Here is a 26,545-nt window from a genome sequence, read left to right as displayed (position 1 = left end):
TGCAGTGAGCTGAAATTGCGCCACTGCACTCCAGCCTGAGTGACAGAGCGAGACTCCATCTCAGAAAAAAAAGAAAACAACATTGTGTTTGCGTTGATGGCTAGCGTCAGTTGTTTGGTGTTGATGATAATAATAATAGCTAACATGTGACCAGGTGCTGTGACTCACGCCTGTAATCCCAGCACTTTGGGAGGCCGAGGTGGGCAGATCACCTGAGGTCAGGAGTTCCAGACCAGTCTGGCCAACATGGTGAAACCCCATCTCTACTAAAAATACAAAAATTAGCCAGGTGTGGTGGTAGGCACCTGTAATCCCAGCTACTTGGGAGGCTGAGGCGGGAGAATCACTTGAACCCAGGAGGTGAAGGTTGCAGTGAACTGGGATCATGCCACTGCACTCCAGCCTGGGTGACAGAGTGAGACTCTGTCTCCAAGAAAAAAAAAAATAGCTAACACGTGTTACCTATGTTACATACTCACATTATATTGCATGTAATCATTTACTCTTCACAATGATCCTATAAGGCAAGTATAGTGCTCTCTAGTTTACAGTTGAGGAAACTAAGGTACAGAGAGGTAAAATAACTGTGTCTGCTGTCTCACAACTTTAGTGTATCCAGTTGACTACACAGTGGATTTTCTTAACTGCTGCATTGCCCTGGGCAGCACTGAAGCGGGGTGGGTTAACAAAGGCCAGTCTTTTTTCTTATCTTTCTTGCAAAGAACATTTCAACGTACTATTAATTTTTTTTTTTTTTTAATTTAAGTTTGGCCTTTGCTTTCTTTCACGTAGAACAATTGAAAGCATGTCAGAACAGCGCCATTTGATGTTGGAAGAATCTAAGTGTCATTCCTGCTCTGAAGGACTAATGGTCATCATTTACATGGGTGCTTATGACTGAAAAGGTCACGAGACAGAAAAAAAAAAAACAGCTGTGAGAGAAAGACACACAAGGACAGTTTAGGTGGCAGTGTCACATCATTCATCAGTTTTATAATAGCGTTGGCCTTTGTCAACATTTTCTAAAGGAAAAATCATAAGGCAACAAAAACAAAGAGCCACAAATGAACAAAACTGGACGCAGGTTAAGACTTCCTTGAAGACTTGAGAGACTATCTTTTTGCTTCAAAAAGACAGTTTCTTAGTCCTGTGTTCTCTAGGGAATTCTGCCAACAATTTTTTTTTTTCCCATATCTGCTGCTCTGAGTTCTTCCACCTTTCCTAGAGTGGAAAATATCCCGATTCCTTAGTGCCTTTCTGAATTTTCAACACCATTTCACGGAAGCAACCTCAGAAATTATATCAGCATGAAATTGTGTTTTGAGTCAAGGTGTTTCATTAGCTGTGAAATAGCAGAAGAGGTTTTACTATTTCTATTTTGGACTCATAGAAGAAAATGCAGATGGATCAAAATCTATTATGCTTAGGTTTGAATGACTCCCTTTTTCTTATTTTGCTGGAGGATTACTCAGATTCTATTAAGGCCACGTTGGTCTGTATCTTTCTTAATAGGATGTTGAGGTGGCGTAATGCATCCCTTATCACTGACTTGCATGTGTGACATGACTTGTATATTAAAGCCCAGTACGTTTTAGTCTCCCATATTTTTTATCATAATATTCACTGATTAAATAAAATCCTACTTAAGCAGATAACACACATCGGAGAATTTTATCATACTAATGTCTTCCTTAGTATAGTATGTTTTTCACATGGATGAGATATTCTTCTGCTCCTTCATTTTTGTTTTATTAACTATGTTTGTCTTTTTTTTTTTCCCCCATGTAAATTTAGGGCTGTGTTTCAAAGTTTTTTTTCTGTTTTTTTTTTGAGACGGAGTCTCGCTCTGTTGCCAAGACTGGAGTGCAGTGGCACGATCTCAGCTCACTGCAACCTCCACCTCTCGGGTTCAAGCAATTCTCCTGCCTCAGGCTCTCGAATAGCTGGGATTATAGGTGCCTGCCACCATGCCTGGCTAATTTTTGTATTTTTAGTAGAGATGGGGTTTCACCATGTTGGTCAGGCTGGTCTCAAACTCCTGACCACAGGTGATCCACTTGCCTCGAACTTCCAAAATGCTGGGATTACAGGCATGAGCCACCATGCCTGGCCTCAAAGTTTTTTTTCTCACAGTAAAATTATGAGATGTGTTAATTTTGTTCTTTGTGTTGAAACCCTCTTTGGTGGAGGGTCTTTGGATATAGTATATCTCGTGGCTGCTGTAGGCTGCTAGATTTATTGCTATAAAGATAAATTCCAGCAGCTTTGAACAGATTTTTTAATGGGTGTATTTTTTGTCAAAAAGCCTTTACAGAGTTGGTTATGGCATGGAACTAATAGCATGTAGAAATCCAGGTTTGGAAAAGATGATTCTTCATTCTTTGGGATCTGCTACAGAAAGGATGGAGTATTATTCTAAACAAAGTGTGCATCACAGTTTTTCTCACTGCCTCGACAAAGCCTTATCCCAGAATGCCTTGCCTTTGAGCTCTCCACTGCCCTGGCCTTGATGGTATGAGGGTTTCTGGATTGATATTAGAGAGATTTACATCAATATCTAGGTTAATGTCTAGGTGAAGCCTGGGTTTCATTCTGTATTGCTTGAAATAAGCTCTTTCTGAAAACACTCTTTGGCAGTTTGGCAGTTTTTTTTTTTTTTTTTTTTCATATTTCTTTTAAATTTTAATTATAACCCATCAAGTCTTAAGCAATTACTTCTGGGTAGACTCTTGATGAATGTCATAGCAGGGTGTTTTAATTTAATAGATCCAGAATAACATCTGGTTCTAATATTTTAAAAGCCAATTTATATGGAAATTTATTTAATACACAGTCAATACATGGAGACTTGCAAAAATCCAAATCAAAATGGAAAATCTATCTACTGTTCTGTAATAGGTCTTCTGTTAATAAAGGATTTTGCTTATGACTGGGTTCAACTGTTACTAGTTAACACTCAAAATATCAGTTTGGAAAAGGTAGCAACTTATTTCTCATACTGAAGAAATAGGAGGTAGTTAGCCCAGGGTCACTATGGTCTTTTGTAACAGAGACTAAGTTTCCCTCAATCTTACTGCTCTGCTCTCTGCATAATTTCTATTCCTAAGGACACCTTGTGGGCCAAGATGGCTGCTGGAACTCCAACCATTACATATGTGCTCCATTCAGCAGGAAGGAGGAGGGTAGGGGTGGAGGGGAAGAAGGCTAAGCTTTTCCTTTTAAGGACACTTTCTGGAGGTAGTAGACAAAAATTCGTCATATGATCATATTTAGTATGAAGGGAAGATAGGGAAATAAATTTTTTTCTAAATGACCACATGCCCAACTAAAAATTAAAGTTCATTTGTATGGAAAAGAGAGAGAATAGATATTGGGAGACAGTGAACCATCCCGGCCACATGGAGTAATTGAAGATTTTCACAGATCTTTTGCCTTTTTATTGAACATTTAGAAAAGTCAACTAGTTCTTATTAGTAGATAATATATGTATTATTATATGGATTAGCATGGTATTTGGCACATTGTATATAATCATCAACTTCTGATTGGCCTATTTTAATTCTAACCCCAAAATGCACCTAATTTCCTAGGTTATGGGTTAGGAAGACTTTAATAAGGGACTTTTCATAGATTGTATCCTAGTCTTTATATAATAATAACAGCAGCAGCTACCAGGGCAGAGAGATCATTTGCACTAGGGTGTCCAGAACACTCATGTATTTGTAAAGCACTATTCTCTGCATCTCTATATAGAAGATAAATGAACAATTATACATGTTTACTAAATGATTTCAAGGTAAAACTATTATCACAGAAACTGAAGCTCAGAGAAGTTAATTGGGAAGCAATCTAGAGAAGCAGTTGAAAACTATCATGCCTAGTCATTTGAACTCAACTAGAATACTAACTCAGTTATTTCCACTGGTGAGATCACCTTAGATGGGTTTCTTAATCTGTTGAATCTCCGTGATAGTTTGTTTTTGCAGTCAGGCAGCGAATGAAGGAGTTAGGACTCAGGAACGTTTTCCCTGAATCCAGGGTTTTTCCAACCTGCTTTTCGGTAATACTCGTGTGGAAATTTCTCTGATCACACCTGCCTCACAAGAGAAGGCAGAACTGGTGGAGGGTCTAGAGTTGAACATCATTAAGACAGTCTCCCACCACATAGTCTTTATCCACACAGATGCCCACAGCTCCTTAAAAAGCCCTGATATCAGACTAGGCAAGAGTTTTCTAGCTCTGGAGGTTCTCATTCCTGTGCCCTTACTAACTCATGTGTCTCTTATATGTTCTGTAAACACAGAGATAGGTTCACTAGGGATACAAAAAGACTCCAAATGCCACTCTGTTCTCTGGGAGGATAGTGGCACAGAGCCAGGATGTTCCAAACTGAATAATTTAATGCCACCTTCAATGTTTGTACCTTATCCACATATGTCAGTACTTTTGAGTCTTTAATCCGTTTCTTTATATTCACTTTTTAATTTTCAACAGCTTTATTCTGAGCCAGATAGCTAGGAAATCTAGCTTTGATATGGTAATGAAATTTACTTTCAAATAACCTTAACACAAATATAACCATTACAGTTTTTACAAAGTGCAGACATCTTTTTACATGTCCCCAGTAGTAGAGGGATCATATTTTGGGAAACCCAGAATAGTGGAAAGGGAATTAGCCATGAAGCTCTGTGTTACTGTTCTCAAGTTGTGTGACTCTGGGCCAGTTATTAATTAATCTTTCTGAACCACAAACTTTCTCACTTGAGAGATGTAGAGAATAATATCTACCTCATCAGTGTTGCTCTAAAGATTAAATGAGAAGATGTAGCCAAGGAGACCAGCATGGTGTTTGGCAGTATATCAGTTGTTTAGCAATTAGTAGGTCCTTCCTTCTTGAAGTCTGTTTGAAAATATCAGGCATGCAAATGGAAACCACCCTCAAAAGCAAGAAACAGTGAAGCACCATGAAGATTTCTATAGAGGATAGTAAGTCTCATGAAAGCTAAGAAGTGGGAAAGGCTGAAGTTTATTAGAATGCAGTAGGAAGGGAAACACTGGATAGGTGGAAAGCCATTCTTCCTAGTCTTTCCAGTTATCTGGGTCCTTATACTCAACACGTGGTCCAAGGACCATCAACATCAGCATCACCTGAGAGCTTATTGGAACGTGGAATCTCTCTCTGGCTTCTCCCCAGGCCTACTGAATCAGAATCTGCCGTTTAACAGGGTCGTCAGCTGATTTGTATGTATGAGAAGCACTGGGCACTGATATTCCCTGTAAAATTTATTAATTTATTTCTAGTAGGAGGCTAGTCCTTGCATCACCTGGGACTTGCTTCTTAATGCAGATTCTCAGGCCCAGCCTCGATCTGGAATATTCATTTTTAGCCAGTATGTCACATGATTTTCAGGGCAGTTGTTTGGCAGACTGCTACATTAAGGCTTAAACCAGTTGAAGAACTTTATTCTTCAAAGATATTTGCATTTCAACAAGGAAGGAAGCTCTTAAGGAAGAGAAAAACCAACGCTCACTGTGGTTTTAGTAAGCATTAAGGGGAGGACGTGAATTCATGTCCTGGAATTATATGTGCCTGGAATCCCATCACAAAGCCACATAGTAACAAAGCTTCTGAGAAAGGCAGTATCTTATCAATGTCATATTTTTTCTTTTTTTTTTGTATTTTACATTTGATTTTTTTTAACATTTTGTTTTTTAGCCGTGCTATCAAGACTAATCAGGACCTTCTCCCAGAAACTCCATGGACGCACATTTTCTACAATGATTTTTGGGGGACTCTTCTAACCCACAGTGGCAGCCACAAGTCCTACCGGCCACTCTGCACTCTTTCTTTTCGCCTGAACCATGCCATTGGAGGGTTGAATCCCTGGAGCTACCATCTTGTCAATGTCCTGTTGCATGCAGCAGTCACTGGTCTCTTCACAAGCTTCTCCAAGATCCTCCTTGGTGATGGATACTGGACATTCATGGCTGGCTTGATGTTTGCTTCTCACCCCATTCACACGGAGGCAGTGGCAGGAATCGTGGGACGAGCCGATGTCGGGGCCAGTCTTTTCTTTCTCCTCTCCTTGCTCTGCTACATTAAACACTGTTCTACAAGAGGCTATTCAGCCAGAACCTGGGGCTGGTTCCTGGGGACAGGACTGTGCGCAGGATGCAGCATGTTGTGGAAGGAACAAGGAGTGACTGTTCTCGCAGTTTCAGCAGTTTACGATGTCTTTGTCTTTCACAGGCTGAAAATAAAACAGATATTACCTACCATTTACAAAGTAAGTGATTGTTGGCTCTTGAATATTGGATTACTGAGTAATCTACTTGCTTACTCCTTTGCCACCATTTAAAAAGCAAATTTGTTCCTCTGCAAGCAGAATTTAAAATAAGTTCCTTTTTGATCTTCCGTAAGTGGAAGTGTCCTTTTGACCTTTGTACGAAGCAGGGTTTTAGTCACTGATTGTTTTACTTCTCTGGTTTCTTACTTTCATGATTTCAAGGTGGTAGAAGAATAATTTTGCCTTGTAAAGAATATGCACCTTTATTATTTATTGAGTTTTTATTTCTATATTTCTGCACAAATTGTCTATAACCTGATAAATTGTCTATAATGTGTATTTGTAAAAAATAACACGGCTGATAATAGAGCTTGATGCTAGACTTTACAGGGGAAATCCTCTGCCATTTGTTAATATTACTTTTCCTGAGTTGACTTTGGAAAACAATCCTTCCCTTTAGTGCACTGGGAAGTCAAATTCTTAAACAATGAATCATACTCACCTTTTCCTCGTGGTAGTGCATAAGAATAGAAGAGTCAAAACAGTAAACGGTTATGATTGAGTTTCTCCCTGTGGCCAATTAAGACCGTTGCCTTAGGGCATATTTGTTCTCCCGTATTACCTTAGTGGTATCCAGTACAAAGTTGTTTGAAGGCCACAGAAGCATTTTAGGATCCCCATACACTTGAAGAGACTGAGCAGTTTTCTAATAGAGCATTAAGGAGAGGGATTGAGGGGACGAGGCATCTTGAGAAACTGTCTGCCTTCCCATCTCCCCATCCTCCTTCACTCAGAATAAATTCACTGTTGCTTAGACTTTGGCGTGAAGACTGAACTGGGCCAGGGTTTGCAAACTTTGGTCATGTTTTAGGCAGGCTCCCGCCTATCTTTTGGATACAAGTGAGGAATTAAGGTTTTGGATACTTTGCTTTGAGAAAACTGTCAAGTTTTCCTAGTTTTGACCACTTTTTCACCATTGATTTCTAATTTTATTTAAAATTGAATTGAGAAGAAATTTAAAAACAAATTGAGGTAAGTGGATTTTGAAACATTTATTTTTTTTTAAATGCCCCCTTTTTTTTTCCACTTAAGAGGCAAGTGATCTCTGCTGTGCTTTTTCTCAGCTGGAAACCTAACCTTTTCACTTAGAGTATTAAGGGCTTAATGAAGTTCTTTTGTGATTTCAATTAAATGCTGAAACTTTAAAAGAAACTGGTTAGAATTTGATGCTTGAAAACTACATATGGTTTGAAAGTCAAGCTCTTAATTTCAAATCAATTTTAATTCTTTCAAAGAGATTTAGAGAGAGTAATTGTTTTCATCTAACACAATGTCATTGACAATAGCAAACTTTGTTTTATTAGAAATACAACTAAGAGAAGTGTAATTCATGCTCTTTGTCCTTAGGGAGGTTATGATGTATTTGAGGATGCAGGCTCAGTGCTGGCTGTTTCAGGACCTTGCATTAGTTGCCTGTGAAATATGGTGATTTCTTTTTCTTTTTGACATGGAGTCTCACACTGTCGCCAGGCTGGAGTGCAGTGGCGTGATCTCAGCTCACTGCTTCCTCTGCCTCCCAGGTTCAAGCGATTCTCCTGCCTCAGCCTCCCAAGTAGCTGGGACTACAGGCGCGTGCCACCATGCCCAGCTAATTTTTGTATTTTTAGTAGAGATGGGGTTTTACCATATTGGCCAGGATGGTCTAGATCTCTTGACCTCGTGATCTGCCCGCCTTGGCCTCCCAAAGTGCTGGGATTACAGGTGTGAACCACCGCACCCGGTTGTGATTTCTTTTACAGAATTTCCATCTTACCATCTCATAAGTTAGGGAATTATTTGGCTATGATGATTCAGGATTTGCTTGTAGGACCTTATGAAGTTCTCTGAGAAATTTACAGTCCTCTAAGCATATTTTCAAGGGCAGAGTTGCCCACTGCAGTACTCCTTCCTAGAAATATGTTCTATACAGTATTTGGGACATACTTATAATAGAAAATTAATCTTCGTTTCTCTGAAATTGAAATTTATCTGGGCATCCTGTATTTTATTTGTCAACCTCAATCATGTAACAGCTGCTTCAAAAATAAGAAATGCCACTAGCAAGGAACTCTTGAGACTAAAGAGTGTGAGGTTCCTCATGTTAAGAGAAAGGACTTAATACTGTTGAAGGTTCAGTGTCCTGAGAAGTTTTCAGATGGCTCTTTGCCCAGACTCTCTTGGCGACCACCGCTTGCAGGGCTAGGCAATGGCAGCAGCAAGGGTAGTGGTCGGGGCAGCAAGACTTTGTCTGATATTTTGCTATTCTATCGTAGCTCTTTCTGTCATTCTTAGGTTTGGGGCCAATGAGCTTAATAAGAACATTGGGGATAACACATTTTATAGATTTTTGTTGTTGTTGTTTTAAGACCGAATCTTGCCCTGTCGCCTAGGCTGGAGTGCAGTGGCATGATCTCAGCTCACTGCAACCTCTGCCTCCGGGGTTCAAGCGACTCTTCTGCCCCAGCCTCCTGAGTATCTGAGATTACAGGCATGCGCCACCAGGCCTGGCTAATTTTTGTATTTTTAGTAGAGACCGGGTTTCACCATGTTGGCCAGGATGGTCTTGATCTCCTGACCTCATGATCCGCACGCCTCAGCCTCCCAAAGTGCTGGGATTACAGGTGTGAGCTACCACGTCCAGCCCATTTTATAGATTTTTAAGGACCTGTAGGATCATCTTTGCCACTCCCTTCATTTCCACCTGGGGTGTGGAGAGCCAGAGATGTGTAGGTAACACAGAAAATGATGGAATCACTAGGACTGAAGCACACATCTCTGACTATCTAGTGATATCTTTACTACACTCTGATAGTTTGAGGAACAAATATAGGTAAAGTCAATTGACTGCCCAGTAGAAAGGAAACTAATATGGAATAGAATCTTAACTCACTTGGGCTGATTCCATGATCTGTTTCTTCATCTGGAAATGAAGGCAGCTGTAGTTCTCTCCTAGAGTTGTGAGGATTATTTGAAATTGTGGGGGTGTTCAGTGTGAGCTGAAGTGTCCAGTATTTGGATGATACCTAATACATATTAGTTGAAGTGAAAGAAGAAATGTCGATGGAAATTTTGATTCTTTATCTTTTGGCCTCTGCCTTCTTAAGATAAACTGCTAGTAGTCTTTATACATACAGTTGTTTGACAGCATGTGAAATAAGGACTGCTTAGTAATCGACCAAAGCTGAAGTAAGCAGATTTAAGCACAAACTTTCATCTAAAATCTCATGCTTGTGAGGCTTGTAAACACTGACATAGAATCCATATGAAAGTTATAGAAAATTCCATATTCTGTCTATAAAATATATAGATTTCTATGCCTGGGGTGAGTTAGAGGAGATTCTTTCTGAAGGAAGTAGTCTGAAAGGCTTTAGAAGATCCATTCAACCTTAAAAAATAATCATCTTAAATATCTTACCAATTAACTCTGCATGCTAGTTATCATGGTTTGCCAGATGAGATAAACTTCCTTGCCCTGTTAAAACATAACTTATATACAAATGGAAAAATGCGGTATACAAATGTTTAACCCTGTTACTCAAATTAGAGAGCAAGCTAAGTAATGAAAACCTAAAAATGGTGGCCCACTTAAAGCTGGAAATTATTAGGGCCAGAGGGGCAAGGCTCTTGGCTAAATCTGGCCAGTTTTGATTCCAGTTTACCTTTGTCTTAGGTGTTGCTTAAATTTGATTCTACATCCGCATGTAGTGATCAGACCAAAACTAACAACTCCATACTTCCAAACCATTTACGGAATTTGTCTTGAGAATGATTTCTGAGAATGGGAGTTTATATTCTGTTAAAGAATTTTGGTTCATCACCAAAAATGTTAGAAGACTCATGCAAATGATGTGCATGTCATCAGCCTTTTGCAATTTTACAAAGGAAATATGAAAGTTATATTTTCTTGATAAAATATATGGGAAACAGTAAGTTGTTGGCATGTAGTAGATATTTTATTTAGTATTTAATAAACAGTGTTTATATCTGCCAAGCAGTATTCTTAGTGTGCTAAAAATGTTAACACATTTAGCTTATGTAACAAATGCTCATTGAGATAAGTAATATGACTTACAAAATGATATGGTTGAATGCTGACAAACTATAATTTTGTCAGTGGTTAATTTTGTCAGAAAACATTAAGTATAAAATCTTCAGAAGTATGAATAAAAATCAGTGTTTTAGAATAGTCTTAGTTCTTAGCTTCAGGATTTAGTTTAATATATTTCTTACATTATCCTTGTCCTTCACCATACATCTGGCTTATAGTAGAAACTTAGTAAATTATTGAATTCACACAGTATTTACCTTTTAAAAATATGTGACTGAAATGTTAAAGTGAAGTCCTGTACTCTCCCCTTTATACAATGAGAATTTCATTCCTGAGTTAGTGGGGTCTGGAAGGTAGGGTTGGAAGACATGTATGTCAGAAAAATAAATTTTCTTGACCTCTCACTAAATGATTGTTTTAGCATTACTTAGATTACTTTCACTCACTTAGTTTTATGTGGTCAAAAAATAAGGGGGGAAAAGCCCTTGAAATACACTTAGCCTTGCAAATAAATACTAGACTTTTATCTGCCCACAAAATTTTTTACAAGCCTCTCATGACCGCAGGAGGTACATGGGTAATAAAATCAGTAAAAGCAACATTTTTCTTACCCAACATCAGTCATTGCTTGCCTAGTGGCCATTTTCTGTGCTTATTTAACATCTGTTAACTGTTTTAATGTGGAAACATCTCTTTCCCCTTTATTAGCCTCATAATCGCTTATTCAGTTACAGGTGGAAAATTTTAAAAACCTGAAAGTCAATGTAGCAATACTAATACTAGCCCAAGATAGTTTAGAAAAATGAAGCCCTTTTAGTTTGATGTCTTTAAAATTTCTCTAAAGATGATTACCTTGGTTTTGTTAAAGTTTATGTAGTTGGTTCCAAGATGTGCATTATCTAGGTAATCTCCTTTTCTTAAAATTAATTTTGTGACTCTGTTTCAATAAATAATATTGTTATATGGGAAAATTGGAGACACTGAGATTTTCCAGTCATCTCTTTCTAGAAATAATTTTCTTGTTTTAATGCTAAGCAGAATGTGAATGATGGAGGTTGCACATGGGCAATGAAGTTTACTTTTGTCTTATGTGTTGCTTAACTTGATTCTACATCCAGATAATAGTGTTCAGATCAAAACTAACAATCCCATATTTCCAAATCATTTATAGTAGGGTTTATCTTGAGAATAATTTCTGAGGGTGGGAGTTTATATTCTGTGAAAGATTTTTGGTTCATCACTGTCTGAACACTAAAGGTATTAAGTGTAGTGTTTCTGTACTTGTATTTTGTGTGGCTCTCTCTATAGAGAAGAGCATGCAAATAGAGATGCATAGCCTGCAGGTGTTTGCATATTGAATCCACGTGTGCTTTTTCAATTAGTTGCTGGGAATGGCTTTGATGGAACCTGTTATCATTTATGGCATTGTCCCTTTCGTTTTTAGACTAGGTTGTGGTTTTGCCTAAGTTGTGACCCCGCCATATCAATTGCATTGAATGAAATATGGTATATTTACTGTTTGTGATTTTCCATAGTCAACACCTGTGCCACTCTCCTCCAAGTAGTATTCCCACTTTTATGACCCCCTTTCCTTTCATTTGCCTTACACTTGACTTTGTGAGAATCCAGATATAGCAAGATGCTCTGATTCTGATCACAATATTTCTTAGCTTTATTGAAACTGTAGGGCTGTTTGTTAGGCACTTATGAATGAATTTGGATTTCCTCCCAGTAAACTTGTGGCATTTAATATTCATGACCTGTAGTACTATAAAACTTTGAACAGCTGCCAACTCTGCTAACCAGATAATACCACAAATAAAGTCAAGGTTCAAAAATATTTTACGATTCAAAAAGCAAAGATTAATAAGATATTGTATTCCTGCAGGCTGGCTCCCTTGTTCAGCTGATTTAAGGAGATTCTGTATTCCAGTTGCAGTTTAAGTTCAAGTTAAGTAATTTAAATTTGGGAATCTGACTACCATTGCAAGCATCTATAATGCTTGCATTACACACTGTTAATACTTGGAACAACAATCTATTCACAAATTTCATTAAAAAAATTCATCTTTGTGCCAAGCACTATATTAGGCGATGTGGGGATTCAAAGAGGAATCGAAAGGAACATGCCAGTATGCCAGGACTTTATAGAGTAGTATGAAGTCGAGAATAGTGCATGTAAATATAGAACTGAAATTCAAGCCGGGGAGTGGTGAGGGTTATAAGGGAGCCATTGAGAGTGGTGGGGGAGTTGAGAGGAAGGGGAGGTTACTTTTGGTTGAGGGGATCAAGAAATGCCTTCTGGAGCAGAGACGTTTGAGTAGAACCTTGCAGGGTAAAGATACAGGCATTTATAACTGGAGAGGTGAGGAAGAGTAAAGGGTACAGCATGAGCATTACAGAGAAGAAAACTCACAGAAAATTACTGGGTACCATGGAGCAGTTGTTTTGGCAGATACACAGAGGACATGGTTGATAGAGGAAAATGAGTCAGGAAAGGTAGATTGAGACCACCTGGTATGTATAGTGATATAGGGGCCTTCTGTGGTATATTGTGGCTCCCAAAATGTTGGGAAACAATGCATGGTTTCAAAATGTGCTCCTACATGTGCTTCCATGGCTTGTCCATGGAAGGAGCCTAGGGATATATGCAGGTCAGCTCCATGTGGCCACTCGGGGGTGGGGGGAGGGGGGAGAACTGTCCCATCTGTCTCCTAAACCTGAGGGAGGGTTCCTTTGGTGATGAGAATGAAAATTCTCCTGAAAGCTAGAGTTGAAGTTTTATATCTCATTCATATCAGTGTATGTCACATTCTTTTTTTTTTTTTTTTTTTTTTGAGACGAAGTCTTGTTCTGTCACCAGGCTGGAGTGCAGTGGCGCAATCTTGGCTCACTGCAACCTCTGCCTCCCGGGTTCCAGTGATTCTCCTACCTCAGCCTCCTGAGTAGCTGGGACTACAGGCACACACCACCACGCCCAACTAATTTTTTGTATTTTTAGTAGAGATGGGGTTTCACCATGTTGGCCAGGATGGTCTTGATCTCTTGACCTCGTGATCTGCCTGCCTTGGCCTCCCAAAGTGCTGGGATTACAGGCGGGAGCCACTGTGCCCAGCCTACATTTTTTATCATTAAATAAAAAATATTTATTTTCAGAAGACTAGTATTTTTATACTTTTTAACTGAATAATGTTTGGCATATTATTCTACAGTCCTCATAAGAGAAATGGAGGTCTTTGAAAGCTTTCTCAGCTGGGTACAGTGGCTCACGCCTGTAATCCCAGCACTTTGGGAGGCCGAGGCAGGCAGATCACGAGATTAGGAGATTGAGACCAGCCTGGCCAACATGGTGAAACCCCATCTCTACTAAAAATACAAAAAAAAAAAAAAAAAAAAAAGCCAGACGAGGTGGAGGGTGCCTGTAATCCCAGCTACTCAGGAGGCTGAGGCAGGAGAATTGCTTGGACCCAGGAAGGCAGAGGTGGCAGTGAGCCGAGATCACGTCACTGCACCCCAGTCTGGGCAACAAGGGCAAGACTCCGATAAAGAGTCAAGACCCATCAGTGTGGCCAGGCACTGTGGCTCATGCCTGTAATCCCAGCACTTTGGGAGGCCGAGGCAGGCGGTTCACAAGGTCAGGAAATCAAGACCATCCTGGCTAACATGGTGAAACCCCGTCTCTACTAAAAATACAAAAAAATTAGCTGGGCGTGGTGGCGTGCGCCTGTAGTCTCAGCTACTGGGGAGGCTGAGGCAGGAGGATGGTGTGAACCCAGGAGGCGGAGCCTGCAGTGAGCTGAGATTGTGCCACTGCACTCCAACCTGGGTGACAGAACGAGACTCTGTTTCAAAAAAAAAAAGACCCATCAGTGTGCTGTATTCAGGAGACCCATCTCACATGCAGAGACACACATAGGCTCAAAATAAAGGGATGGAGGAAGATCTACCAAGCAAATGGAAAACAAAAAAAGGCAGGGGTTGCAATCCTAGTCTCTGATAAAATAGACTTTAAACCAACAAAGATCAAAAGAGACAAAGAAGGCCATTACATAATGGTAAAGGGATCAATTCAACAAGAAGAGCTAACTATCCTAAATATATATGCACCCCATACAGGAGCACCCAGATTCATAAAGCAAGTCCTTAGAGACCTACAAAGAGACTTAGACTCCCACACAATAATAATGGGAGACTTTAACACCCCACTGTTGACATTAGACAGATCAATGAGACAGAAAGTTAACAAGGATATCCAGGAATTGAACTCAGCTCTGCACCAAGCGGACCTAATAGACATCTGCAGAATTCTCCACCCCAAATCAACAGAATATACATTCTTCTCAGCACCACACCACACCTATTCCAAAACTGACCACATAGTTGGAAGTAAAGCTCTCCTCAGCAAATGTAAAAGAACAGAAATTATAACAAACTGTCTCTCAGACCACAGTGCAATCAAACTAGAACTCAGGATTAAGAAACTCACTCAAAATCACTCAACTACATGGAAACTGAACAACCTGCTCCTGAATGACTACTGGGTACACAACGAAATGAAGGCAGAAATAAAGATGTTCTTTGAAACCAATGAGAACAAAGACACGGCATACCAGAATCTCTGGGACACATTTAAAGCAGTGTGTAGAGGGAAATTTATAGCACTAAATGCCCACAAGAGAAAGCAGGAAAGATCTAAAGTTGACACCCTAACATCACAATTAAAAGAACTAGAAAAGCAAGAGCAAACACATTCAAAAGCTAGCAGAAGGCAAGAAATAACTAAGATCAGAGCAGAACTGAATGAGATAGAGACACAAAAAACCCTTCAAAAAATCAATGAATCCAGGAGCTGGTTTTTTGAAAAGATCAAAAAAAAAAAAAGCTTTCTCCTGTGTCCCTTCTCCCAACCTTGATGAACAATGTTCAGATATTACTGTGAATGGCTACAAGTACAAAATACCTCTTTGTTTTGGACTGTTCCATACAGGAAGATAGAAAAAGAAAAACATTTTTAAAGGGTCCTTTTTACAGTACAGAATGAAATACTCTATCAGCACTGAATTTCAACCAGTTAACTCAATACTCCGTCAGTGAAAATGACACGCAAATTGGATCTTGTGATGAATAAATAATGAATCTCATTGAAATCTTGTATGCTCTTCTCATAACACTGTGTCTGGGATGCATATTACATCACTCAGCTCAATTTTCGATACCTGCTGCCTGGGGGAATCAAATTGACTGAGGGGGATCTGATGGGTATCAGGTTACTCATACTCAAGCCGGAATTTTCAATTCACAGAAAATGATGTGGTTTGCACAAATTTGAAATCCATTGTCATTACCTAGAAGTTCAGTTCCTGTCTTAAACGCTTAGAATGGTGGAAATGATAACTTAGTGTTGATTTATCAAATGAAATTTTATAGAAAGCCAGATTCCGTGAGTACATTAGAGATTCCTTAAAAGGCATGAATGGGGTGGGGTAGACAAAACTGACTTATGTCAAATGCATTGATGGTTCAAATACATTTGAAAGGTGATACTATGGTAAGTTTGCATAGGATTATAAGTTTTATTTTATTTTAAACAATCAGATTTTGTACTTAATCGTCATAGTATTTCTTTCTTCAAAAAGGATAATAAGAAATCAAAAGGGAAGAATAGCATCTTCGAAGTCAGTGATGATTTGGTGGTAGGAAGGTCAGTGTGCCCTTGTTCTCTGGGTTTGTCTTTACAATGCTGTAGTACCCAGATGGCTCCTGTATGCTCTGTTGGTCTGATTATAACTCTTGCATCAAGAGAAATAGCATGAATTCAGAATTTAATACATGTTTCTTCAGTAATTATGGTCTTGATTAGTGAAGTCAGTTTCTGTTCCAAAGGACAATTTCTTTCTTTCTCTATGTGTTGATTCATTTAATTTCAGGAATCAAATCAAATGCAGAGATCGTAATATTTCTCTTTGTTGTGATGGGGGATCTGTGTTGCCTATGTTTTGGTATGTTGTCAATTTTGCTTTTGATTACTGTAAATTAAAGAAAACAGTATGGATAACATGGGGAAAATGAAGGACACTTAAAAAGTAAATGACTTAGTTCTTACTTAAGGGAAGACATGGAAAATATATTCTGAATTCCCATCAAACTATTGCTAAATATAAAGTACAAATAAGTACTTTTAATATAGAGACCTTGATTTTATGCAGTATCATTTGTGGATATTTAAACATAATTCAATTTTCTGTATTTAAGAACTGATAAAAGATTATACCACGGTTTCACATGAATGATTTGAATACATTTCCATAACTTTTATAAAATGGAAAACTCAAAGTTACATGAAAACCTTATTTCTCCTAATTTCAAGATTCAAGTAAAAATTTGCCCATTTATGTGATCCACTATGTGTAGTTTCTTCTTAAGCTCTCATGACATATTGTAATAAAAGCTAAATATATTTAATATTGTGAAAAGAACTGCTGTTTACTTTGAATGACCATTTGGTATTTGGCTAATCTTTTCATGCAGAGATGCTTATAAGGCTATTGGGGAAAGGCCACTGGACTGGTGCCTGCAGATTTAGATTTAAATAGAAACTCGGTCATTTTCTAGCTGTGTGACCTTGGGGAAATTTATAAACTTCTTTGAACATCAGTTAAATGCCCTGTAAAATCAGGGATATAATATCTTCGCTGTTTTGTGTTAGGTATGAATATAGTAAATGTGTACTCTTTTGTCACGTCCCTGTCTTATAGCAGGTATCATCGTCAGCATTCTACTGCATTTTTGCAGCATTTTCAGTAATAGTGAGCTTTTTATCTGTCATTTTATGGAGCACTCAATTAGCATGGCTGCGGCTATTCTAGAACCATATAGACTAGTTAATGGAATGCATACTGAAATGTCAATCAGCAAAGAATGGAATGCTTGCTATCCTGTTCACCAGTGCTGATAATTGAAAGAAAGCTGAGGAAAAGCCTTTTTCAAGGTTAATTCTTCTGAACAACATGATTTAATAATTTATCTTTTGTTTGATTGAGATTGATAACAAGTACATATGCCAATTTTCCTCCATTGATAATATCTTGCCATCATCATCATCTCATACTTTCAGAGCCTGCTTTCTTTTCCCCTTTGGGCTCGGGAGGGTGCTGTTGCTTATATATCTGAAAATGGAGGGGAGACAGGTTTTTCTGTTTTCCTCCCCAAACCACCCTGTTTCCCATATATTTTCTTTTAGCAAGGTTTATTGTAGGGAGCAGTAGTTCAGTAACTGCAATAGCTTGCAGGGTTCAAGTCGCTCTTTTTTTTTTTTTTTTTTTTTAAAAAAAAGGAGGCACTGTTATCATCTGAAGGTTATTCTTCCCCAACCTGGCAGGCAATATTGTTGCAGCTGATCCCAGAATCTCTATATAATAAACCTTTTCAGGGAAACGTTGAGTCTGGCTTTGTTGTTGTTGTTCAGTGGTTTATTTTCCCACCTCCTGGAGCGACAACAGAAGGCAGAAAGTTTTGTCTTTAAAGCAATACTGTTTTCTGGCTCCCAAAAATATTTTGTGAACTATTTTGGACAACTTAATAACACTCAGACCAAATTATTTTTCAGAATCCTATATCTTGGTAACTTTGGCTTACTGAGACAAATCTATAGATAAAATTGGTTTTGGATTTCAGAAAATTCAATACATAAAAATATGATTTACTTGACAGATGATACATGGGGCGAGTGGCTGGGGTGACCATTTACTTTAAGAAGACTTGAGGATTCATCATGAGTTTTCTTTGAGTACACCAAACTTGGATGATCATCAGCTGCTCGTGGGGAAATTATTTTAGACTAGAGATGACAGCAGAAAACTGGAAGCTACCGAATAAGAATTTTTTGGTCTACTTACTTTTGTTTGTTTTTAAGGACTTGAGGGGAGAATTTGTGGAGAGGTGGCAGGAGGGAGACATTTTTAAAAAGCTCTCCCAGTGATTTTGATGAATAACTAGGTTTGGAACCCACTGATGTACATTGAGAATCTGATTCCCTCCTATAATGACATTAAATATTATAAAAATTTCACAAAAACACCAATATTTTTATAGCTGGAATGGTATACTAGAAACCATTTGTCCCATCACCACAGCACCCCCCTCTTAAAAGAATTTGAGGCCGGGCATGGTGACTCACACTTGTAATGCCAGCACTTTGGGAGGCCGAGGTGGGTGGATCGTGTGAGCCAGGATTTCGAGACCAGCCTGAGCAACATGGTGAGACCCCATCTTTACAATAAATATAAAAATTAGCAGCATGCAGTGGTGTGCACCTGTAATTCCAGCTACTTGAAAGGCTGAGGCAGGAGGATCACTTCAGTCCAGGAAGTGGAGGCCGCAGTGAGCCATGATTGCACCACTGTACTCCAGCCTTGGTTACAGAGTGAGACCCTGTCTCAAAAAAAAAAAAAAAAAGATTTTGAGGCCCACAAAAATTAGGCCCACGATCAGTTGAGAGGAGAGACAACGGTATATTCTAGGCTCTCCCAACCAGGTTGAATGCTTTTGTCACTGTAAACATATTTCTCTTTTAATGCTTAAAAAATTAGTTTATGGACATTTTCAGTTGGCCATTTGCACTTCAATTAGACTGGAGACTAGTATTGGACTTCCATGTACCTGTCACTCAAATTCATCATTAATTAATTACAATTCTGCTTTTTATTTCACCCTGGGTTCTTTTTTTCCTTTGTTAATAATTCCAAGCTTCCTCTTGAAATTGAGCTGTTGGTAGTTGTTTTTTGTTCCCTTCCTCCCAGGTTCCTCCTTCCTTCCCACCTCAAATAGCATCAGATAGGGTCTCCTTATTTGCATTTGTCATCCTAGTGCTCCAGCTTGATTTCAGCTCACATTCAAATGGAATGTTTGCTTCTGCAAATAACACAAGCTTAATGCAAAGAGACTAAAATCACAGTGTATTTTTCTTTCTAATTTGGTTAATTTCCTTTACTAACATGGTGTTACTGTTTGAAATAGTTTATCCCTCAGTAGAGGTCTCTTCTCTTCGATGCCAAACTTAAGATGGGTTTAGAAGTGGAGAATTAAAAGTAGGGCAGCTCGATCTCCACCTTCTATCAACTCTACACAGCACCACTGCACAAACTCAGGAGCAACATTTTAGTCATTAGCATTGGGCATATCATCTGTGTGTGTAGACATTCATCCTGTTACTTGTAACTCCAGAAATGCGGTGGGATTTTTAAAAAGGCCACTACTAGAGTCTTAAAGTTTCTTTGACCACAGAATATGACTTTAGTTTCTTGCTGTCTTGTGAATACTTGAATTGCTGGCAACCCTAATGTAAAAGTGAAAATGACTCCAAAACTGAACATATTTCAGAGGTAAAATAGCAAGAAAGGAGAAAATGTGGGGATGCCAATTGAAAAATGGGCTGGCTGAGTGAGAAAAGGGCTGAATTTAAGTTGTCAAAGCAGCAGCCTGAAGTTTCTGGTTCTTGGACAGGATAATTTGTAGTCTTTGATTCTCTTTCATTCTGCAGTATAATCTTCTCCCTGGCTGCTCTGACTTCCATATTGTTCAAGAGGAAGAGAAATAACCCATCTGAATTCACTAGCTTTCATTTGCATATACACACAGCTGGTGGTAATGAGAACCACCATTTATCAAGGCTTAGTGTGTGCTAGCAATGTGTCTTCTGTGCAATATTTTGTTCTGTTCTATGAAAGCATTAACCTCATCTACAGATGAGATACAGATAATATAAACTGAGGCTTATCAAGTGAAATAATTTGCCTAAGGATTCATAGATAGTATGCAGCAGAGAGAGAATCTCATCTCAAATATCTGACTCCAAAGCTCATGGTCTTCCTGTTATACTGTTTTTGTGCAATTTTAGTGAAAATGAAAGATCCAAGTAGTATTACAAAAGAAACAATGATTTTTTTTTTCACATTACTTGGCTTTGGGACCAATGCTCATTATCTACAGTAGCTTTGAATACAAGTAATCTGTACTTCCAGGTGCAAAAGCTAATTTTATGAGTGCTAAAAACACAATGATGGATATTTTCTCTCTGCCCCTAGCAAGTAGCAGACATGTATACAGTAACTGTGTAACTCTGTGCCAAGTGCTAATATAATTCCTTATGAAATGCTGGAGAAGCACAAGTGTCAGAAAAATTAATTTAGCCTGGTTAGGGAAGAGTCAGAGAGTGACAAAGTAGTGGTGTCTAAGTAGCTCTGCTCATCCGTGTGTGTGTGTGTGTGTGTGTGTTTAAGACCATTTCATGCATGTGTGTTTCATTTAGGTTTAGAATTGGTGTCCATTTTTTTTCTCCTCAGTGCCTCTCATGTGAGGAGAAATTTGTTATATTCATATTTATTTATTAATACATATGTACTGTTTTCTAAGTACCGACCTAGATGTTGAGGATAAAGTAGTGAAGAAAATAGACAAACACGTGCTGTCTCAGGATTTACATTTGTGTGGTAACCATTCTCCAGATAATATGTGCGGTAGCCATTCTCCAGATAATTTGTGCATTTATTATTTTTACTCCATATTACAAAAAAGTTGAACAACCCCCCCCAACACCCCGCAGTTGCCTAGTACTGCGTTTCAAAGGAAAAAAATAGCCAGATAATTAGAACATTAGATGAGTAATACTGATGGATGTGTGAATGTGTCTAGGCTCTAATTGGTTTGGAAGCCTCCCTGAGACCAGGGACTGGGCAGTCTTTTTCTTTGACATGCCTCTGTCCCAGAAGGGAAACAGGCATTGAGATCTTGGTATGCTGAGCTTGAACATCACATTGGCCTACAGGGGCATATCATTTCTACTGTGGCCTTGCCCTACATTTAACAGACTAAAAGGGGAGAGGCTTTGTGCATATACCCTGGAGGTTGGTCTTGACTAAGTTGACCTCTTATGTGCCCATGCATTTCACCTACTCTGCGTGGTGTTTCTCAAAAGCATGCAAGCAAGAATTATTTGGATTCAATTGACATTGAAGCATTTGGTTTGTTTCTGAATTTCATATTGCTGCATCATTGCTAATCAACCATATTATTTATGTGTTCTTGACAGGCATTGCTAATACAGGAAAATATTTCCCGCATTGCTTTATATGGGAAATAATGAGTCTGCATTACGGAGGTTCCTTGTAATTCAGATAAAATTTTTTCCTGCAAATTTCATAAAAAGTACAAAATTGCTTAGACTAATTAGCAATATTTTGATGTCCAGGAGTGTCCATGTGTCTAATGGTGTCCTAAATTGTGCAGACTCTCTTGTGTGGGTTGTAAAGATCATAAAGACTTTTGATATCTGAGCTTTCCTCTATTTATACAAAAAAGGCCTACATGTTCCCTGATTCAATATCCAAAACCATGAGGCCAGTCAGGTATGATTTTGATTTTTAAAAAATTACTATTCAAAGACAAAGTGCATAAACCCAGCATTAAATAACACTCCCAACATGGCAACACTTCACAATAAGAAACACTTAGTATTTCTGCAGGAAAATATATGAATATTTACAGTAACTGGAATAAATAAAAACTATAAATTGCCTCATGTCAGTTCAGGTCAGGCTTTTAGTTTTTAATACTTTTATTGAGATGTAATACACGTATCATAAAATTGACTCATTTAAAGAATGCAGTGTATTGATTTTGAGTGTATTCAAAGAACTTTTTTTTTTTTTTTTTTTGAGACGGAGTCTTGCTCTGTCACCCAGGCTGGAGTGCAGTGGCGCGATCTCGGCTCACTGCAAGCTCCGCCTCCCGGGTTCACGCCATTCTCCTGCCTCAGCCTCTCCGAGTAGCTGGGACTACAGGCGCCTGCCACCACGCCCGGCTAATTTTTTTGTATTTTTAGTAGAGACGGGGTTTCACTGTGGTCTCGATCTCCTGCCCTCGTGATCCGCCCGCCTCGGCCTCCCAAAGTGCTGGGATTACAAGCGTGAGCCACCGCCCCCGGCCAAGAACTTTTAACTATCACCATCAATCTTAATTTTATATTTTGGAATGGAATTAAGGATAGGGATTTTGGCCCTGTTTCAAAGATGTAGTGTGTATGTGTGTGTATTGTGTGTGTGTGTATGTAACTTTCCAAGTTTAACAGGATCTGTAGTGAAAAGTTTTGACCTTGAACCGTGTGGGTCAGTAAACCTGGTTAAAGTCTTGTGAAGACCCTGTTTTTTCACTTGTGCCTTTAATCCACTTAGCTGTCTATTTACTGTTCAACAAATTGGCACTGAAGTTTGAGTAATCAGGATATCTTCTTTGGGGTTGCGTGTGGGTCAGAATGGTTGGATTCTTAATTTGTTTTTTCAAAACTATGATAAATTGTAGGTCCCTACATAAATGCAATTTTCTGGAGTAAGAGTCTTACATTAGCATTTGATTGCTTTCTTGGCTGTATATTTGGTACATACGGCCCTTGATTTCTGAGTAACAGTGGTTTACAGTATAAATATGAATCTGGGTGCTTCTTTTTCTTTCCCATTTACTTGCCTAAGTGATGTTTTACAAATGCCTTGCATATGCAGCAGGAATTAGGTTGTATTTAAAATACAAAATTGTCTTGTTTCTAGCTTTGATGTGGAGTTTTATCAAATTATAAAGGTGACTGTAAAATTTGGGGTAAACCCAGTTTCCATTCTGTTACCTATTTGAAAAAGGAATCATTTTCAGACAAACCAAACATTTAAAGCAGGGAATGAATTTGGAATTTTTTTTATCCCTTTAAATAAATGGCCATCCTAAAATATGCCCAGCTTATTGCTTCCTAGAGGCAAATTCGCTACTGAACAACTTTAAAAGAGCAATCACATAAAGTTAATTATGGGAGAACGATTCTATAAAAATTTAATATGCTATTAAGACATTTGCTGATTTACATCAGATTTATATAAAAGTTGTTTGAAACTGCACCTTTGCGTCCAGCTGGTAGCCTTTTTCTAGATTAATTAAGTGAAAGCCTCTGAAAAATGTTAGACATTTGAGAGAAGTTGTGATTTCGGAGATAAAGGGAACATGCTGTGAAAAGTATGGCCATATGGCGTAATGACATAAACCCTGCAGTTCTAATCAGGAGGCCTGAGTTCTCACACAGGTTTTGCCACTACCTAGTTGTGTAATTGTGAACAACTCATTTAACCTCTCCAGGAGATTTTCCTAATATGGGCATTTCTGAGGATGCTTCAGGACCAAATTGCATTCTACTTGAATCATAATTTAAAAAATAATTTTACTGCTAAGCCGTTTTTGGGTAAAATCATAATTTCCTCTCTTTGAAATAATCTGATTGGAAAGATGGGTTTCTTGTGCAGATACTATGTTTTTCACTCATTTCTAAGAACAAAAGATTAAGTTCCAAAGTGCTTATGTGTTTTTGAAGGCCAGGTAATTTATTGCAAATTGTAATGGGCTATACGTTTTGTGTTTCACCTTTCAGAAGAATCTATTTACATTTAAAATAATATCTCCCTTTCTCCCTTTTATCATGAAGTTGTCTTTTCCATTCTTTTAAACTTAAATACAGTTAATACTTGATTATCTAAAATGCAGCCTCTCATGAGTCAATCCCACTTTCTAATTCTTAACAAATATAGAATAAAATAGGGAATTATGCCATTTTTACATTACCTGTATAATCATTTTATGCATATAATTAGAAATTGACTCTGATTCATTGTTCCGTGCAAGAAAAATAATGCTTTTTAAATACTGAAATTAATTTGACAAATAATTTGAAATTAATTTTTTTAATTATAGAGAAATTAAAAGAAAACCTAAAAAAAAATTGTTAAGTGCCATGCTTGATCCTCAATCTCAGAGGTCTGATACTTTCTCTGTAAAGGCCAGATAGTAAATGTTTTTTGCTGTGAGGGCCATATGGAGTTTACAACAATTACTGAGCTCTGCTGTTTATACTGCAGACAAAGAGTGTGGTTATGTGTTCTGGGCTGTAGTTTGCTGACTCCTGATCTTTCTAATAACTTACTTGCTGAACTCATGTGTGAGTAATTCAGGCTCTCCAAAGAGATTATGTTTAGGACAATGTATTTGTAGTAATATGAATCATTCCATTTCATACAAGTTGCATGCATTTTACAAAGGACTTTTATGTTCATTTTTACTTTTATCTGACTCTTTAACACTTCTGTCATGAGGATATTAATCTTTTACTTTAAAAATTATTGAATTAAATCATATGTGTGTGTATATATATATATAACTTTTACGGCTGAGGAAACAAATACTTAGAGCAGTATGATTTGCCCAGGCTGAGCCTGAGCGTGCAAGACCTTTACTCATTTTTCCTGCTCCATACTGTATCAGAGTACTAGTGAGCACATTGAGCAGGTATCTTTGATCCCACTTTGTGTCAGTGAAACTCCTTTACCCTAAAATTTTGAAAATGAGCTAAGTCAGAATTTAGCATTATGGCTATTCTCTGGATACTGAATTCATTCAAAATAATCAGACAAAGTAAACTTTGGTAACAATTACCCAATAAAGGAAGCCCAAGTTAAGCAGAAGGTGATTTCCAAGAATAACCACCTCTAGAAGTTCACAGCAGCTGTGAAAATATATCTTCAGTTGAAATTTAGCTTGTAGTGTTAGGGCACTTGAATTTTTTTAATCCTCTTTTTTACACACCAAATTATTTAGATATATTGAGCAGATTTATTTATTGCTCTTAGTAGAAAAGTTAAGCACTTCTATCATGAAGGAGAGCTCACACTAAAAAAAAAAAACAAAAACAGAAAACTGAGAAGTAAATCTTGTAGCAGTTTAGTATCTTTTTTCTTGACCAGGATTGTTGTTGGTGGTGTTGGTATTGGTAATGGTGGTGGTGGTGGTGGTAGTAGTGGTGGTGGTGGCAATGGTGCTTAGTATTCGTAATGGTGGTGGTGGTGGTGGTATTAGTAGTGGTGGTGGTATTAGTAGTGGTGGTGGTATTGGTAATGGTGGTGGTGGTGGTGGTGCTGGTGATGCTTAGTATTTGTAATGGTGGTGGCGGTGGTGGTGGTGCTGGTGATGCTTAGTATTTGTAGTGGTGGTGGTATTGGTAATGGTGGTGGTGGTGGTGGTGCTGGTGATGCTTAGTATTTGTAATGGTGGTGGTGGTGGTGGTGGTATTGGTAATGGTGGTGGTGGTAGTGGTGGTAGTGGTGTTGATGGGGTGGTAGTGTGTTTCTCACAGTGTTTACCTTCCTGGTGGATATGAAGTTATTGACTTTGGCAGTGAGTTCTGTGTTTTGTTTTAAGTCTTGGTGAGAAGTGCATTAGTGGTTGTGACGTATTTCAGCTGAGAGATAATAGAAAGTTTAATGATGTTAATATCTCTCTTCATGTCTGTCTGAAAATGGGCCATGTTTTTTCCATCCAAATGAAGAACACGTAGGGTGGTTGAATACCATTGGCTTTATTGGTTCAGAATTAAGAAAATGCTGGGTAATGAAATCTGAAAAGCTCAATGTGAATTTGACATTTTTTCCCTGTTTTTTAAACTCATCAGACCAAAATCTTAAATCCTAAATATTCCATAAATACATTCTAATAAGTATTGTTTAATTAGTCTTTTTAAGTATAACTTTATAATTGACGTTTTTCAAGGTTATTTCAGGTATTTTTCATTTTGTTTTGTTTTTTTTGCAACGATTTGTCATATTTACTTCTTTTTCTTGATCAGGCTGCTGGCTCTATGAGGCAGTATAATGCCTGCTGCTTTAACAGCAGTGTGACCTGGGAATCCTCATTTTACTTCTTCGTTTCCCCAATGTCCACGTCTCATACCTAGAGTTTTCTGATGATTAAATGCATTAATACATAGACATCTCTAAGTGCCCAACAGTCATCAGTTAATGTGAGCCTTTTTAAATAATTATCTGTTTTAAGAATGCTTTCCTTCTCTCCAAATTGGCCAATTTAAAAATATGTCATAAAGATCATATGTTTGGCTGTACCTGTGGTTACTAATTTTTTTTTAAATATCAAAGTTCATTGGAGAAATTGTAATGAAAGTGAATACTGTAATGCTGTTGTGTAATATTGCAAAGATATATTAGTCCATTTTTGCGTTGATCAAAGTTAAATTTTGTTATTTACTACAACAGTAAACTAGGAAGTGGCTGGATTCTTGAGAGATATTTAAAAATTA

The 26,545-nt window shown here is 38.1% G+C and overlaps 1 protein-coding gene across 2 annotated transcripts in view; it reads left to right on the top strand.

Annotated features, from left to right (window-relative positions):
- TMTC2 (transmembrane O-mannosyltransferase targeting cadherins 2) overlaps window positions 1-26,545 on the top strand; it is a 449,619-nt gene that overhangs the window by 165,544 nt on the left and 257,530 nt on the right. Inside the window, exon 2 of one of the 2 annotated variants that reach the window (XM_003259608.4) lies at window positions 5,717-6,287. The exons of the other annotated variant lie outside the window; for it this stretch is intronic. Within the exon in view, the coding sequence (XP_003259656.1) occupies window positions 5,717-6,287 (571 nt within the window). The remainder of the gene's footprint in view (window positions 1-5,716; window positions 6,288-26,545) is intronic. 2 annotated transcript variants of the gene reach the window in all.

Source organism: Nomascus leucogenys, chromosome 10 (genome assembly GCF_006542625.1).
Source record: "Nomascus leucogenys isolate Asia chromosome 10, Asia_NLE_v1, whole genome shotgun sequence".
NCBI lineage: Eukaryota > Metazoa > Chordata > Mammalia > Primates > Hylobatidae > Nomascus > Nomascus leucogenys.
The sequence above is the reverse complement of the archived record's forward strand: the minus strand, read 5'-3'. Positions and strand labels throughout refer to the sequence as shown.